This window comes from Pseudomyrmex gracilis, unplaced genomic scaffold (assembly GCF_002006095.1).
Source record: "Pseudomyrmex gracilis isolate BER0280 unplaced genomic scaffold, ASM200609v1 scaffold_835, whole genome shotgun sequence".
NCBI classification, from domain to species: domain Eukaryota; kingdom Metazoa; phylum Arthropoda; class Insecta; order Hymenoptera; family Formicidae; genus Pseudomyrmex; species Pseudomyrmex gracilis.
In genome coordinates this window covers 18610-37679 of record NW_018021419.1, presented here as the reverse complement: position 1 = coordinate 37679, position 19070 = coordinate 18610, and the positions used below count along the sequence as shown (strand labels likewise).

The 19070-nt window shown below is 35.2% G+C and overlaps 1 protein-coding gene across 2 annotated transcripts in view; it reads right to left on the bottom strand.

Annotated features, from left to right (window-relative positions):
- LOC109861563 (ovarian-specific serine/threonine-protein kinase Lok-like) overlaps positions 1-19070 on the bottom strand; it is a 21666-nt gene extending 2596 nt beyond the window's left edge. The window contains exons 1-5 of one of the 2 annotated variants that reach the window (XM_020441258.1): positions 18932-19070; positions 18549-18776; positions 17864-18148; positions 17497-17747; positions 17208-17411 (exon numbers count right to left, since the gene is read on the bottom strand). In XM_020441258.1, coding sequence (XP_020296847.1) covers positions 17208-17411; positions 17497-17747; positions 17864-18148; positions 18549-18699 — 891 coding nt within the window. In that variant the 5' untranslated portion in view covers positions 18700-18776; positions 18932-19070. The remainder of the gene's footprint in view (positions 1-17207; positions 17412-17496; positions 17748-17863; positions 18149-18548; positions 18777-18931) is intronic. The other variant, XM_020441260.1, reaches the window with a different exon arrangement.

The window sequence follows — 19070 nt, the reverse complement described above, 5'->3', positions numbered from 1 at the left end:
ACATATACATATTAAAATGTAATTGTGCGAAGCGCGCCGGGCTGTCCTCCGCGCGTAAGACAACCTGATGCACGCTTATTCGCGGATCTTTGTGAATTAAAATCTCAGTAACTATTGCGAATCTAGCAAAATGGTATAGGACTTTTCACCTTAGTTTTATTCCTTCTACCTGTGTACGAGCGATGTTAAACCAATTCTGGGACACCCTGTATATGTATACATATATATGTATATACAATATATAGCATTTTCAACAACATATTACTTAAATATTATTTACTTTAAAAAATATCATGTTATCATAAAAATATATTCGTAGTCAAAAAAATTTAATAGTGATACTTCTCAGAAGAATGAACTTTTTTTTAATAAATCAGGTGTTTGTTTTAAAAAGTCATAAAACTGTATACAGTTCATATCAAAGTTGCATTTGATATAAATGCATGCTTCCAATGTTTCAATTTTTAATTGAGTTTTTTCTCTGGTCCATATATTGTTCACTAATGAAAATACTTGTTCAGTAGGAGCGTTAGATTCAGGAAAACAAGCAAAATTCAACAATTTTTGTTTTTAAAAGATACGTGTTTTTCTGTAAAATATTTAACAATTTCAACTCATCTACGTTGGCAAGAGTCGTCATTATGTCTCCATTCTTCTATCTTTTCAGTGGTGACGTAACTTTTGATACACAAAACTTCATCAAATAGTTCGCCGTCGTTTATATTTAAATTCCAGTGACTAGAAATAAACAAAACGCTTTCTTCGATCTTTGCCCACAGAGGAATTTATCGTAATAGAACTTATTCAAATACTTCCATTTCCACAAAAGAGCACTCCCAGTTATTCAAATAATTAATGCAGGTTTTGTAAAAATTATGAATTGCATCTTTAAATGTGTTGGCATCAATGGTTTAAGTTTTTTCTAAATCTAAAATTATTTTTTTAGTATTTAAAGACAAAAATCCATGAGTTTGTTGTTCAATTACCTTTAGTTATTATAAATTATACACACACACATCAACGACGCAACTATAGATTCAATTTACTCTTTCATTTTATAAAATAAAGGACAAAATAGTCATTTTAGAAAAAAAATAAATCTAAAGGACAGAGCAGTAAAATAAAGGACTGTCCTCTTAAATAAAGGACATATGGTCACCGTAGATATACATCATCACACTATGACATTGTTCTCATCAAGTAAATAGTCAAACCATAATCTGAATGTCTCATTAGATTCTTTTTTGAAATGGGTATATGCTTTTTTGAATTCTTTTTGCGTACTTGTTGCGCTTGTTTATTGTAAATATGTAGATAAGCTAAATAAGTCTACATACATAAATATATGGAGTTATAAAACAAAACTGTATAAGAAAAATTTTATGCTGAATTTTGACATTTCAAAGAACAAGCGCCAATTTGTAGCAATTTACTTATTTCTGTAGAAACATTTTAGATTTAATGCAGTAAATACAACACCAAACGTCATAGGAGAGACGTCGGTTTACAGATCTCTATAATCGGTATCCAGTACCTTCTTAAGACGCAAGCACGAGTCGCAGGTCGCAGATTTCGCGGAATTGACCATTTACGTTTGTCAAATTAGCCAATTGACTAACGTTATTGGTCAATTCCTCGAGATTTACGACCTGTGACCTGCATCTGCGGTTTATGTAGAATAGCCTGAAGACAGCCTGATGCACGTTTATTCGCAGATCTTTATTAATTAAGATGCAAGATTAAAATCTTGCGGTAAGTATTGCAAATCTTTCAAAGTGGTAAAGAACTTTTTGATTCAATATAACCCTCTTTACCTACCCACGAGAGATTTGTACGGCAATTACAAGACAATTACTTTAGCATCTCTTGTAGGCAAGTAAAAGGATTTGCAATAGTTACCGAGATCTAATTAACAAAGATCCGCGAATAAGCATTCATCGGGCTCTCTTACGCGCGTAAGACAGTTTTCTTCTTTTACCTGCCTACGAGAGATGCTAAAGTAATTGTCAGACCCTGTATATGTATGTGTGTATGTTATACATAATACATATATATATATATATATATATATATATATATATGTATACAGGGTGCTGCCCGCCGCGCTTCGCGCGCTAACGGTGTTACCCATAGCGACATATGGAAGGAGCTAATATAACAGCATATACTATAACATATACATATTAAAATGTAATTGTGCGAAGCGCGCCGGGCTGTCCTCCGCGCGTAAGACAACCTGATGCACGCTTATTCGCGGATCTTTGTGAATTAAAATCTCAGTAACTATTGCGAATCTAGCAAAATGGTATAGGACTTTTCACCTTAGTTTTATTCCTTCTACCTGTCTACGAGAGATGTTAAACCAATTCTGGGACACCCTGTATATATATACAGGGTGTCCCAGAATTGCCGTACAATCTCTCGTAGGCAGGTAGAAGGTGTAAAACTGAGTCGAAAAGTCCTGAACCATTTTTTTCTATTATTTATAATAAAGGAGTAATTATTGAGTAAATCAGGCCAATCAGCGCAGACCTTTAGCCAAACGCACGTCAGTGAGCCGCGCGCCTGGTGTGTGTAAGCGCTCCACGCGGCTCATTGATCTGCGTTCGGCTAAAAGTCGGCGCTGATTGGCTTCATGTATTCAATAATTACTCCTTTATTATATGTAAGAGAAAAAAATGGTTCAGGAATTTTCGACTCAGTTTTACTCCTTCTATTTGCCTACAAGAAATTGTACGGCAATTCTGGGACACCCTGTATATATTATATATATATTATATATATATTACATATATTACATATATTACATATATTATATATTATATATTCTGTATATATTATATATAACCAATTAGAAATTCAACTTATAGCCTGTTCTTGTCTACGGATGGAAGTGGTATGGAAAAATAAAACTCATGTTAAATAAATAACAGCTTTTTGATTTAGTCGGAAGCCTTTCGGGCCTGCGTGTTGGTGAGTTTGATGTTTTATTGTCGCTTCATGCTGTCTCACTGTTCACCAACATTCCGTTAGACTTAGCTTTAGATGGCGTGAGGAGGAAATGAGATTTTATCAAAGATCATACACTATTTGAATCTTTTATTCGAGCTTTGGAATTTGTCTTGTCATCAACCTATTTCACTTTTAATAGAAATACGTATCAGCAAATTGGTACTCCAATGGGATCTCCTCTCTCACCGATCATTGCTGATATAGTTCCGCAAGATCTCGAGGAACGTTGTCTAGAAAAATTAAACATGAATCTACCCATCTATTATAGATACGTAGATAACATCTTCATGTTAGCTCTAAGAGAAGAGATAAATCTCACTTTTCAAACATTTAACTCTTATCACTCTCGTATAAAATTTACATTAGAAATCGAAAAAAACAGATCAATTAAGTTTTTAGACACCTCTATTATGGTGGTTGATGACAGACTTATTTGTAACTGGTATCAAAAATCTACTTTTTCGGGACGTTATTTTAACTTTTCCTCACACCATCCATTTCAACAGAAAAAGGCGATTGTTTCGGGCATTGTTGATAGAGCAATTTTACTCTCACATCCAACATATCATAGAGAGAATCTAATCAAAACAATGCGACTTTTGTTAGCTAACGATTATCATTTGGATTTGATCTTTAAGATCTTTAGAAAGATTCCATTATTTATTCAATAGTAAGCTAAATGTGGTGAACGGTGTTACGTTACTATTGATTCAGTTGAGGATGGAGGTGAGAAGAAAGAAACTCTTCGTAATTCTTCGACTTCGGTGAAGTTTATTACGTTGCCTTTCTTACCGAAAGTCATTAATAGCATTTCCAGATTACTAAGTTCTTCGAATTTTAAGATTGCTTACAAGGCCTTTAATACTTTGAAAAGTTACATTAAGGTACACAAGGTTAAACTTGACCGTGGCTCTAATAGCAATATTGTTTACAGATTGAATTGCTCTTCGTGTGATGCGTCATACGTCGGCCAATCTGGTAGACAACTACACAAGAATCTCAGAACACCAACTCACTTTCCGCCAGATTTATGATCGCCAATCGGTGGTTAGTAGATACAGGGCGACATAGGCCATGACTTTGCTTGGGATAATGCGGAGATTCTGGATTTTGAACAATTTTATCACAGAGATTAATTTCTTTTTTTCGAAGATGCTACACATAAAAATGCAAAAAAACGGCATAAACTTGATGAAAGATACGGAATTGTTTGATTCTATGTACATTCCGCTAATAAATAAATTTAATTCTTAAATTTAAATTTGGTGCTTTCCTCTCCCCATCCTGACGTGTTTCTCAGATTCAATTTATCAGTTTACTTCACGGTGCCGATCATTCGTTAACCGTACATCGAGAGAGATGGTTTTGATTGTTTCAATAATTGCTGTTGTGTGTTATTGTAAGAGGAGTTGTTGGTTTTTAGTCTTCCAACTAAATATAAGTTTTCTCTGACTAATTCTAACTAAATCATGACTTTTATTGTTTGACTTTTTAACTTCTTTAATTTATTTATTTCATTATTTGAAAAAATAATCTTCCTAGTGCTTCTTTTTCACTTTATTTGTTAAATAATGTTATAGAACTGTATTTTCAATTTAACTTTAACTTACACATTTTAATAAATAATAATTTAGTTTATATATATATATTAACAGTTTGATTGTAGAAACACCGATACAGGTTCTTTGATTACTCTGTTTATCGGTGTTGACTCCTCTTTCTTGTTGACATGCAGTAGCGGTTTGTCTTTGCAATTTATCAAGGTGCGTATTCTTGTTATGTCATCTCTGTATTACTTCTTTATTCTTTGTCATATTTTGTTTTATAATCATTGTATTAATTGTGTGTGTGTGTGTGAACTAGTGTATTAACTTTTTATTTTTTATTTTATTTTTAAATTTTTTTTTAAGTTGGCTGAAGATGATTAAAATGAAAGAACGATCGAAACGTCCCAGTAAAGAATACATGTAAAAAAATTTTTTTCCATACCACTTCCATCCGTGAACGAGAACAGGTTATAAAGTCGAATTTTCCAATTGATTTTAATCCATTTTAAGGCTTGTTTCAATCCATTTTTATATTATATATAATATATACAGGGTGGAAAAAAATATTGGAATACCTGAATATCTCAGAAAATATAAGTTTTACAAAAAAGTGTTTCAGATAAAAATAGTATGGTTTAAAAAGATCTATTTACTGATTGTATTACTGTGACCTTAGATTGCGCCACCAAGGTCAGATCAAGGTCACATCGATTGTTTTTAATAGAACAGCCTATTTTTTATTGCAGATTCTTATAGCCTACCTCAAGAGCTTTCCAAAACACTATAATAAAGTTTATTTTCATTAAGTACTTTTTGACTTATGAGGGTTAAATATAAGAGTATTGCCGGTATTAGCATTATCTATTGGCGTTATTATTCATTTCAAATGTTGCTTTATCCCAAAAAAAACTGTTGAATAAGAAGTTAGGTTCTTTGTCAATTCTCCGCATCATGAACTCACAAATTCGTTTCGATCAAAATAATCTTCGTAGAAAAAGTCGGCGGTACTCTAATATTCAATCCTCATAAGTTAAAAAGTACTTAATAAAAAAAAACTTTATTATAGTGTTTTGGAAAGTTTGAGTTAGACTATAGAAATCGGAAATAAAAAATAGAGAATTCCATATAAAAAAATCGATATGACCATGACCTGATCTTGGCGGCGCAATCCAAGGTCACAGTAATACAATTAGTAAATAGATCTTTTTTAACCGTACTACTTTTGTTTGAAACACTTTTCTGTAAAACTTATATTTTCTGAGATATTCAGGTGTTCCGGTACTTTTTTCCACTCTGTATATTATATTAGGTGCGCAACTAAGTTCCCGCTGTTTGTCAATAGATGGCTCCAGCAGTAAGTGCTAGTCGATTTTGACATATCCAAAACGTCACGAGCCAAGCTTAGACATATGGTAAACAAACCGCTTTGACACGTTAGTGATTTTGTTTTGGCATCATATACTTTTGGTTGTGTGAAAATATCTGATTTTTGTACCAAATAATCGTCATTTGCGGGAAGTGTTGATTTTCTTATTTCATTCGAAGAAAACGGCAGCTGAAGCGCATCGAGAGCTCAAAAAATTTTACGGAGATGCTCTAAGTGAAACAACGTGCCGTGATTGGTTCCGTCGCTTCAAAGACGGTGATTTCGATGTTGACGACCGTCCGCGTGAAGGAAGGCCAAAAACCTTCGAAGACGCTGAATTGGAGGCATTGCTCGATGAGGATCCATGCCAAACGCAAGAACAGCTTGCTTCAGCATTAGAAGTTACCCGCCAAGCCATTTCCAAGCGATTGCATGCTTTGGGAATGATTCAAAAGCAAGAAACTTGGGTTAGAGGCACGAAAAAGTGATTCTACTGCATGACAACGCTCGGCCTCATGTTGCCAAAACCGTTAAAACCTACGTGGAAACGCTCAAATGGGAAGCCCTACCCCACCCGCCATATTTCCCAGATATTGCGCCGTCCGATTATTACTTGTTGCGTTCGATGGCACATGGTCTGGCTGATCAGCAGTTCCGCTCATATGAAGACATCAAAAAATGGCTTGATTCATGGATAGCCTCAAAAGACGAACACTTTTACCGTAATGGTATTCGAGCTCTGCCAGAAAGATGGGAAAAAGTTGTAGCTACCGATAGGCAATACTTTGAATGATTCATTTGTAACCATTTTTTCACAATAAAGTTGCATTTTCAAAAAAAACAGCAAGAACTTAGTTGCGCACCTAATATATAATATACATACCTATATACAAGGTGAGATAAAAGTCTGACTGCATCCCCGTAACTTTTGAACAGATCGAGATAGAGTTGAAATTTGGAAAAGTTGTATAGAATCACGAAAGCTATTTTTTGAGCAGAATGACATCAATTCCTTACCTTGGAGCAAGAGAGCAGGGGTAACTTGAAAATCTTAAATAACATGAAAGGTCGACTGAAAGCTTATTTTACAGGTGTTTTAAAAACAAAAACAATGGTTTTTGAGAAAGTTCTCTGCGACTTCATCTTGCTCAAAAGATAGCTTTCATGATTCTATACTTTCCCAAATTTCAACTCTATCTCAATCCGTTCAAAAGTTACAAGGGTGCATGCAGACTTGTGTCCCATCTTGTATAATATATATAATAGAAAATTTATTGGCTCTCCTCAGAGACAATGTTTTCACATTCAAATCACAAGAAAAAACCTTATACCTTACAACTACGTTACCTTAAGCTAACTTATGTTTATCTTACGACGAATTCGATTAGATGCACTAGTGCGCACTGAATGCGTCTTTTTTCAATGTGAAAAAAAATATTTCACTGTTAGTACTTTACTACACACTGAAAGAGGACGCACTCAGTGCTCACTAGTGCATCCAATCGAATTTGTTGTTAAACATTAACTTAAAACTAACTTATCTTCCTATTTTTCTTCTAAATTCCCTATACACACGCACGCACTCTCTTTCTCTCTCCCCTCTCTCTTTCCCTCTCTCTCTTTTTTCTCGAAGAGATAGCACAAATTGCGAAATATAAAATTGAATGAGCCATACTTCATTCAAAAAAGAAGTTCGAAGGTGTAAAAAGTGTAAGATTTTGAGTGTATGGGCTTTAGTTTCCGAGAATTTTGCATGCAAAGTTCGGCAATACATTAAGTAGCATAAGCATAAGGTAGCATAGGGTAGCATAGGTTAGGGTATAGGTATAGGTTAGGTTAGGTTAGGTTAGGTTAGATTAAGTTAGGGTTAGATTAGGCTAGGCTAAGATGACCTCACCAATTTCAATAACATTTTTTTGCAGATAGACTTCTTCTTCTTTGCTTAAATGGCGCACGCCCCTTCGCGAAAGAAGCAAATGCCAGTCTGTAGTTTTTTTATATTCTCAGAACGAATAGGAGAGAGGGGAATGTGCAGTTGTATACTACTACCACGCGATACACGGCTGTCTTTTCACAGTGGGCGTGCCCATCTGTGTCGGGCTCGTGTTCGAGGTGTTGTGACTATGATTGCCTTGTGGGAAGGGAATTAATTCGGGATTACACCCGAATTAATTATTGGAGGCCTGATTAAGTTCGCCGATCAACCGATAAACTCGGTTGAAAGGGGCCAGTCCGGAAAAAATTCTTAGGTAATGAGCGGATTCGAACTCGGGACCTTCAGGTTCGCAGCCCCTGCATTCAGGCCGCGAGACCACTGGGCCGGTTTTTGTAGATAGACTTTAGTATGAACTTGTATTGAGCAAAGCAAGAAGACTCACTACTCAAGCGTTTTCAAGAAAATCGAGGTCAAAAAATTTTGAGCCCCTTATATAAGCAAAGTTTGTAAACCATTTTATCGAGGGGAGAGTTTGTAAACCATTTTATTTTTTTTACAGTTACAGAGTCTTTTTTAAGCATCAACTGCAAAACAAACTTCAGTGACATTCATAAAAATTTCTCTTCCGTAAATTTTGAAGCACACCACGCCTGACTGCTTTGAGTGATTTTTCAAAACATTCTGTAACTTCAAAAAGTATCTTTTTTGCGATGTGCAAGATGTCGTGAATTATTTTTTTTTTGTTTTTACGATAAATAGCATTCTGCCTCGTGTAATGGTTCATCTAATTGTGAAGTTTGATTAATAAATTATTTTTTATTCATTGTGTCTTTTATGTTAATTTTCTTTATCCAAAGTTGCTAATTTTTAAAAAAGATCTGAAATTTAATTAATTTTTCATAAACAACAATTCTGCAAATTTTCAAGATAAAAGGAAAAAGGAAAAAATATTTATTTTTAATCAAAAATAGAAAAAATGTCAAAATTTATTAATATTATGTTATTTATTAATATTTATGTTAATATTTATTAACGTATGTAATTATTGAATATAAAATCTTTATTCTAAGTAAAAAAATCTACCTAGAGACTCGAACCGTTGATAACTTCACCCAACCCATAAATAAATCTATAGAAATAAATATAAAGGGTACTGAAGCCCGGCCTGTAAACTGGATAGAGAGCTGTAAACCGACGTTTTAAAAATCTAAATTTCTCTAATTTTTAAGTTTCTTTACTGCATTACATGAAAAGACCTTCTATAGAAGCAAATACATATAAACAACTATTTAGTGCTTTTGAAAATAGATATATAATGCCTTGTGAAACTCTTTTTTTTATTCATAATGATAGCATATGATAACCTATACTGTCATCACACTAAGACGTTCTCATCAATTAGATAGTTATACCATAATCTGAATGTCTCATTAGATTCGTTTTTGTTGTATCTGTGGCGCTTGTTCATTGTAAATATGTACATAAGCTTAGAAATAATTCTATATACATGAATATATAATGAGGTTATAGAAGGAAACTGTATAAGAAAAAATTTATGCTAAATTTTGACATTCCAAAGAACAAGCGCCAATCCTTAGCACTATTTATTTATTTCTGTAGAAGCATTTTAGATTTGATGTAGTAAATACGACTCCAAAGGACTTAGGAGAAACGTCGGTTTACAGGTCTCTATAGTCGGTATCCAGTACCCTCTTAAGAGCATGAGACGGTCGCGCTACCGATGTGTCACGCTGCCTTCGATAAAATGGTTTACAAACTTTGCTTATAAAGCGCTCAGAATTTTTCGACCTCGATTTTCTCGAAAACGCTTGAGTAGTGGGTCTTCTTTTGCTTTGCTCAATACAAGTTCATACTAAAGTTTATCTACAAAAAAAATTTTATTGAAATTGGTGAGATCATTACCGTAAGGTCTCTTTGTGAGTGCAGGAACTGCAAATATAAGGTTTGTTTTTTTCCCCGAACTGACTGTGTGTGTGCACACACACACAAAAACTCTCTAGTTCACAGTCGATCTTTTTTTATCCATATTAGAAAGAAAAAGATAGACTGTGAACTAGTGCAGCCAGTTCAGGGAAAAAACAAACCTATAAAGGTCTCGAGTTCAAATCCTACCCATCATCTTAGGATTTGTTCCGGGTTCGGTACCTTTCATCGAGTTAATCAGGTGATCGGCGAACTAAATCAGGTCTCCAAAGATTAATTCAAGTGAAATCTCGAATTAATTCTCCTTTTATAAAGCAATGTGCCATTGAATATATATATATATATTTGTCCGTTTTTGACATATTGTATCTCCGCTGAAATGTATGACTCAGCACGTGTTGCAACTTGTTGTCATGTTGCTCTTTATGTTAGTGATAAACCATTGACAGTAAATACATAGCAAGTTGTCAGCAACACATGTTTAATACGCGTCATGTCAAACCAAAAACAAATGCCTGACTCACCTTGTTCTAAGTTTGCTGAAAACTCAAGCGTTTTGTTTTCGGTAACATGACAGCAATAACACAGACAGGTGGCTATCAGAGTAGACACGGCTTCAGATAACTGCTTTGAAGCAAAGATAATATCATCTACTTGTTACATGTGAGCAAAGCAAAGGTCGCGTTTAGCCGAACAATTGCTGAATTATCGGCTTCTTTACACTTGATGTTGATTTGTTAAATCTCAAAGGAAAAGCCAATCACGTTCAATTGCTACAAGCAGCTTGGTCTGCTATACGCAACAAATGATAGTAGCGTTTACTTTCAAAACAATACACAAATATTTATGAAATATAAAATATAAAATATAAAATATTTTTTTGTAAATATAAAATATTTACAAAACCGCGTTTTAATTATTGTTAAATCTAAAATACATATATATTCTATTAATTGTTTTTTACTTTATTCTTATATTTTTAAATATAGCCGTCTACGCTTTTGTCGTTCTTTGCAATTTTTAACACAACAAGAGTTTACATCATTAACCGGTTAACTGGCACGGCTTTTTTTACTATTCATGTCCGAACTGGCAACATCAAAAAATTAAGTGAATCCCACAAGATTTGGTACACAAGGGTTTTTTGAGTCGCTGAATCGATTCCGGAGGTTAGTTTTTTGATCTGACACTCCCCAACTTCTAAAAAATAGAATTTAGGGGTGAGTTTTTTCAATTCTTTACTAAACCTTTTTTTTGTTCTGTCGCTTTTATTGCGGGATAAATAGGGATTTAGGAGGTTAATTTTTTAGTTTTTTCATTTTCTACGAAACAGTTTTGAATAATTTTATACCTGAATTCTTCATCCATAAATTTCACCGCAAGAGCTTTTGAAAATCTGATTTCAGATTTGACAGCCATTTTGAGTCTGCCATATTGAAATTTAAAATTCCAATGCCAAATTCAGATTCAGCGACCCTAAAAACCTCTATATACAATTTTTCTAAATCCCGATAATATTTTAATATTTGGCAGCCATTTTGGGTCGGCCATTTTGAGTCTGCCATATTGAATTTTACAATTCCAATGCCAAATTCAGACTCAGCGACCCCAAAAACCATTACATATCAAGTTTCATTCAAATCGTTTGAAAATCAAGAAAGTTATTCCATTTGAACATATATGATACATAAGCAGAATTTGCCAGATTTGTTTTGAGCATATATGATACATTGCCAGTTAACCAGTTAATTCAAGAACTACTCACAAAGATGTAAGCTCACTTATAAACTGCTTGTAGTACATGTCTCGTGAAATAACCACCATTTTGAATTAATTTTTGTCTACATGTGACGTTACATTTTCTCCGTTATCTTTGCTTTTCACTTCGACTCGTGGATTCATATCTGCGGGCCGTGTCTATAAGTATGTATGGTTTAAAGTCTAACTTATCTATGCTACTTAACGTATTAAACGGCTATTGCCGAACGCCTAACTATGCATGCAAAATTCTCAAAAACTAAAGTCCATACATTCAAAACTCTCTTACAATTTTTACGTCCTCGACTTCCCCTTTCGAATGAACTATGGCTCATTCAATTTCGTATTTCGCACTTCGTGTCATCTTCTTGTCAATCTTTCTCTCTAATTCTTTTATTCTCTCCTTTATTTCTGTCTCTACTACTGCCATTTTTCTCTTTCTTTTACTTGTTTATTATTAACTTTTTATTCTTCCCAATTCCTTCTTTACTCCTTCCTTCCTTCTTTCATTCCTTTTCGTATCTTTTTTATACCTTTTTTAAATTATCTCTTCTCTCTCAACTCTATTATCCTTTCTTTCTCTCATATCTTCTCATTTTTCTTCTCTTTTCTATTTTCCCTCTCAAGTTTTCTGTTTTTCTTTCATTTGTATCCACATTCTCTTTCTTCCTTTTCCATCTACTTATTTTATTGTTTTTCTCAAACGTCTGTTTATCTTCTTGCTCTTTCCTAAATCGTTATCTTTACTACCATCACTTTCTCTCTTTCTTTTGAATAACTATTTTTTCATCACAATCTTTTCTTCTCTTCCAATCTTTTTTAGGCATCGTTTTCCCGCGTACTATCCGTTCTATCTCTTCTTTTTATCTCTGTCTTTATTCCTTTTTTGTTTTTTCCTTCAACTTCATTTTTAACCTAACCTAACTTTATCGAAATTTCCGCCTTTTTACCCGAACTTATATTTACCACTATCTACGCTCTCTACCTGATTTTGTCTCTGCTCTTTACGCTTACTCTTGTATTTTTAACCTCCTATTGCCTTTGATTTTTAACACTATTCTGGACATAGGAATAATAAGACGGAAAGTTTTGGCTTTGATGTTATGACGATTAGAAGGCCTTCAGTACCCATACGCCATTCTTCTAGATATATCATGTGAACAAATTCTGATCAAACCGTGCAGTTTTTGCTATTACCATGGTGGAAGTAACCATGGCTACTATCACGCGATACACGGCCATCTTTAACAGAGCATGCTTATTTGTGTCGAACTCATGTTCAAAGCGTTGTAACAAAAGGAAGTTACCACGTTCTTTCCGCCGATTCGATTTATTTTTAGTATATGTGCAAATCATGATTAAAACTTCAACATGTTAAAGTTATAAAACGCAATATTCAACCAATTCCGAGAAAATCGATTGTGAAAAATTCAGGACTGCTCAAATACCTTATAAGTTAAACGTTTTTCAACGAGCGCGTGACGCAGCGAATAAGCGCCTTGGTTCGGAAGCACGAGGTCGCCAGATCGATTCTCGCTGCTGGAGTTCTGTTTTTTTTCTCATGATTTTTTTAATCAATCGTCATTTGCATTATAAATACCTATATAAAAATTATTTAAATTAATATGTATTTAATTAATGTTTTACAAAACTGCAGTTTATTTTCATCACTTTTTCTTACAAAAATCGGACAATACATAATATTCGGAAATACATTGATTAATGTATGCTAACGGTTTTTGTTCTTTTTTACCTTTCGGCGCAAGAGAGGAGTCGCAACCTATGGCATATCTGTTTGTGGAACCAATGAATACAATGTGTTCTACGAACAGATATAACCAATGAATATAATGCAGTTTCCAATAGCTATCTGGATTTTCCCTTCCTACCTTCCTCTTCTACCGCCAAACGAAAATGTTTTGTTTCCTGCAGGTCAAAATGTGCACAAAATACCTTGAAAGAATCAATATATTTTCGTATATTATGGATCCGATTTTTTGTGAGAAAGTGATGAAAAGAATAAATTGCATTTTTGTAAAGAAATAATTATTAAGTATATATTAATTTAAATAATTTTTATATATTTGATGCAAATTACGTAGGGATTAACATAGGGAAAAGAAATCATTAAAAAAAAAACTCCAGCAGCGAGAATCAATCTGGCGACTCCGCGCTTGCTCGCTGCGCCACGCGCTCCTTGAAAAATGTCTAACTTAAAGTATATGAGCACTCTCTCTCTCTCTCGTGAAGTTTTCAAAATCGATTTTCTCAGAATTGGCTCAATATTGCGTTTTATAACTTTAACATGTTTAAGTCCTGATCATGACCCGCACGTATACTAAAAATAAAGCGAATTGGCGAAGGAAACATTTCTCTTTGTAAGATTACCTTGTAAGGCTAATATTACATTTGTCGTACGACAAATGTAATACTAGCCTAAGAGGAGAATTAATTCGAGATTAACTCACTCGACTTAATTTTTGGAGGCCTAATTCAGTTCGCCAATCACCCGGTAAAACTCGGTTGAAAGAAACCGGCTCAGAAAAAATTCTTAGATAGTAAGCGGATTCGTACTCGAGACCTTCGTGTTCACAGTCCTTGCACTCAGACCGCGAAACCAATAGGTCAGTCATAAGAGATGGAACTGCAAGAGGTGAAACCAGGGATGCCAGATTCCGGCCGCTTGGTAGCATGCGGTAGCATGGAGGGGATAGGACAGCTTCATGCCGTGTCAGAGATGCCAGATCGCGCCGGACAGCATCGAGAGTATCGAAGCGGGGTATCCCCACCACCTCGATGCTCTCGTACGCATACAAGCGAGAACCGCACACGGACGCTGTTTTTGCTTGTATGCGTACGAGAGCATCGAAGACGGTGAGGGTACCCTGCTTCGATACTCTCGATGTTGTCCGGCGCGATCTGGCATCTCTGACACGGCATGAAGATGTCCTATCCCCTCCATGCTACCGCATGCTACCAAGCGGCCGGAATCTGGCATCCCTGGGTGAAACCGCTTCCGGGGAGCGGGAAACACGGTCACGATGGTATTTTAGTGCTGCATTGATTATTAGTTGTCACTCAAGCAGAGTTTACTTGACAACACATCAACATGTTTGCATTGAGCAGGTTTTGACTGTTTTGATATTCACTGTCAGTACCGAAAATCTATAGCACATGTGACGTAAAGAGTAGATTTTTAGCACTGGCAGTGCTTCGTTTGCTGCGTTATTCCGCTGATAGTTGAGCAATGTCGGACTATAGGCGTTTTTTCGCTTAAGTACACATTCTCCATTCCCCGGAAACTTCACTTCACCTAAAGTAAAAGTAAAGGTTAGGTTAATGCTTCAAGAGGGAGATACTGCCGCGGGGATCGTGACGAGTCGGGGTGAAAGCAGGGATGCCAGATTCCGGCCGTTTGGTCGCATGCAGTCATAGACGTATAAGAAATAGACTGCGCGTGTGAGAAGGGAAGTGAGTCAAACTTCGGAGTGAGACAGATGCTTTCACCCGAGTCTCTGTCTCTGTCTTTCAGCACCTGGAGTGGGGACCCCCCATTCGGAAGACAACTCCATAGAATGTCTATGCTGTCAATCGCCTACTGTCGCCCCTTCATCGCTCGATGCTCCTCTATTGCCCCACTACGCTATTTCTCATTCCTACTACTTTTCTTGTCCGCCAATCACCGCGTCACTAAACAAGGATAGAGACTCGGGTGAAAGCATCTATCCTCGTCCGAAGTTTGACCATTCTTTCTGCACAGAAAAGATACGGGACGCGCAGTCTATTTCTTATATGTCTATGCATGCAGTCGCATGGAGGGGAACTCACACAGCTTCATACCGCTCGTACGTGTGAGCCGGAGACTTCGGGTGCGGTCGGCGAGTAGAAAGAGACAGAAAAATGACTTTCCGTCTCGCTTTCGCTCGTACGAGTTGGCGTCGTTCAAGATATGACGTTCAACTGTACATAACGCGTAAGCGGCGTAAGAAATGTCCGAGTCAGCTCACTTCCTGACTTTTATTTATTATTGATACACTTTCTTTATATATATACCAAATTCATATATATACAAAAAATAAAACGTACAAATAAAATAATAAATTTACTACTCTTGGCCAACATGTTTCGTTTTAAATAAATATTTGTATTGAAGTATATGTAAAAATGTACCAAAATATATATGTAAACTTCTTAGCAAAAATAAAAATAAAAATTTAAGTAACACATTGTTTTGAGGTAGATCAATATTTCCATTTTATGTATATTGAATAAACAATATATTTTACGTATCTATATTTTATAAACACTTGATATAGACGTACATATTGTTGCTTGACGGAAACCGCGAGGTGATGGAAATTTTAACAATTATTATTAATTAATGACATATATAATTACAAAACTAACATGTTTTACAATTGCAATGTATTACATATATTACACACATATGTGTGCAATGCATTATAAATAAAATATAAATAAAAGTCAGGAAGTGAGCCGACTCGGACATTTCTTACGTCGCTTACGCGTTGTACAGTCGAACGTCGTATCTTGAACGACGCCAACTCGTACGAGCGAAAGCGAGACGGAAAGTCATTTCTCTGTCTCTTTCTACTCGCCGACCGCGCCCGAAGTTTCGAGCTCACATGTACGAGCGATATAAAGCTGTGTGAATTCTCCTCCATGCGACTGCATGCGACCAAACGGCCGGAATCTGGCATCCCTGGGTGAAAGCCCCGGTCTGTCTTGCACACAATCACGAGTAGGGACAACGCGACGGGACACACACCGTCACGTCGAAATCGGGAATGCCTGAGGGAGAACATCACATGTTCTCCCCTCAGTGTAATCAAATTAGTTAGCTCGAGGGAGGGTCCCGGCAGAGTCCTTACTAGAAGTTCCGGGTCCTTCCCTCAGACGAGCTAAGTAGACACACTTTGGAAGTTTTAGTGGGTAAACCTCCCTTGTCTCGCGGGATGAGGAAGAGACTCCCACATAAGCCGACTCTTCATGGCCAGGGTATCCATAAAGGATTTCCTCCAAAAAAAAGGTTAGGTTAGGTTTATGCTCCGTCTCACCCCAATAGGGAAATATAGAAGACGGACGGTAGCCCCGGAGAGGTACCGACTTCCTCGGGAATGGTTAACTACCGCCGGGGACCGTGACGAGACAACGCAGTAGCGTGTATTCCACTCGTCGTCGTCAACCACGAGCAATGGAGAGATTATCTTCCCTCCAAATGCATACGCCCGAGGGAGAGTCCCGGGGCCCTTCGTCTTAACGAGCTGGTCAGGCACACCGTGATGGTTTTAGCGGATAAACCACCACCGACTCTCTTCCTCCTGGAATCGAGGCATCTATAAAGGATTTCCACCACGTACAAAAAAAAGGTTTATGCTCCGTTTCGTTATTCCTATTATGTCTATGATTATATTCCTTTACCACTTCTACCTTCTCTTCTATTTTCCCGCGCTCCCTACTACTCTCTCTCACACACACTCTCACACTCTTCTCACTTTTTCTTTCTTTCTTTCTTTCTTATCACGCTTTTCTTCCATCCACCACTTTCCACCACACATATTTACCAACATACTGGAAACGGAAATCTATACACAACATATATGATAAATATATTGAACAATACCTTCAAGTCTCTGTGTGTAATACCATTTTTGTGAAGATAATAAACAGCAAGTACAACTTGATAGAATATTAGTTTCGCACATGGTTCCGACAATTTACCTTTGTTTTTTATTCGTTCATAAAGTTCTCCACCCATCATTAATTCAAGAATAATATACAATGTTGTTGGAGAATCATATATGTCCTCCATATGGATTATACAAGGCTAAAAAAACCAAAAATTTCTCTTTATTGATATTCAGAATATAAAGATATAAGATAAAGCAAATAATTATTACATTAAGTCTTACATGTCTTAATTGTTTTAATATTTCACCCTCATTCCAAATTTTTTCTGGACAATGAAATGGATTTCCAGTAGAAATGATAGTTGGCTTCTGAATAATTTTTATAGCAAATTGTTTAGAACCATCTTTTGTGAATATCATTCTCACTTCACCATAAGCACCAGATCCTAGTTTACGACCAAGTGTATATTTTTGTTTCAATTTTAATGGTAACTCAAGAGAATCATCCAGCAATGTATTTATAAATATATAAACTATAATAGAAGACATTAGTATCTCTTACTTTTTAATATTTTAACATATAATAATATATACAATTCAACATACAATGCACATAATAATATAATAAGCTTACTTATCAAGCAGTTACCTGAAAATGTTTCTTTTGCCAGAGCTATCTCAGCTTTATTTTCAATTATAACGCGATTTCCGCGACCAACTTTTACTTTGTTGACAAATGTTCCATTCTGGCTTTTATCTTCAAGATACACTACAGTTTCATTTGTATTGTTTATCTTATCTCTATATATACTAAAGTGCACTTTACTGATCACATTCAACCATTTCAGATTGACGTGATCTGTGCAAATGTGAATATCACAATGCTCAGATCGTCCTAAGGTATAACCATTATTTTTACCATCTCTCATCATGTCTAAAATGAGTGATAATAAGAAAACAAGAAATAAAATATCTTTTTGTAAAATAGCTATTTGATGAAAAAGTTTGATGAAAAAAGGTTATGTTTTATTTAATAAAAACATGGTTGTTTTACAATTCATTGTTAGTAGCAAAAATTCTATAATTCATTTTATTTATATTATAGATTTTTAATACTGATGATGAATCTTAAAACACACTTATGTAATAAGTTTTATTATATTATTTAATTATTATATTTTCTTTCATGTGTATGTGCGTGCACACACATAATTGTACATCTAATTCAAAATGGATTGTCTAAAATTTTAAATAATATATGGAAAAAGAACATCTTTTATATAGTAAAATATATAGATGTGTATATGTAAAATAATTTTTATATAAACACTTACCTAAACCTTTCAAAGATGATCGCAGGGGATGTAATTGTCCCCACGTTTTTAAAGTAAGTTGTGTGCTTGTAGTGTCTTGTGATTGTGTTAACAGATCTATATTCTGAGTGTCAGGTAACTGACTAGCGGATACTATATCTTGTGATGCCATTTCTGCTTTGATTGTAACTTCGAGAAAACGCTGCGAAACACTCGTATCAAAAAGATACTCTAATAATTTACCTAGGACTAGGAAAAATGTCGTTAAATGTTATTTCATCTTTGTAAATATTTCAAGTAACCAAAAATCAAGAGATGTTATAACATTTAATTTAAAGGAATCGTAGATTTCTAAGAAACGTATGTGTAAGAGAACGAATAATAAAGTTTGCAAGTCTACGTACCGATAAATATCTTCTCGCGTATTAATTAAACGATGATGTTCAATGTGGTTCAATGTTCAATGAATGAGTGACGTGATGGCGTCTACGTCTCTGTTTCTACGATCGATAACTAAGCGATCGATATTATCAACCATGTTAA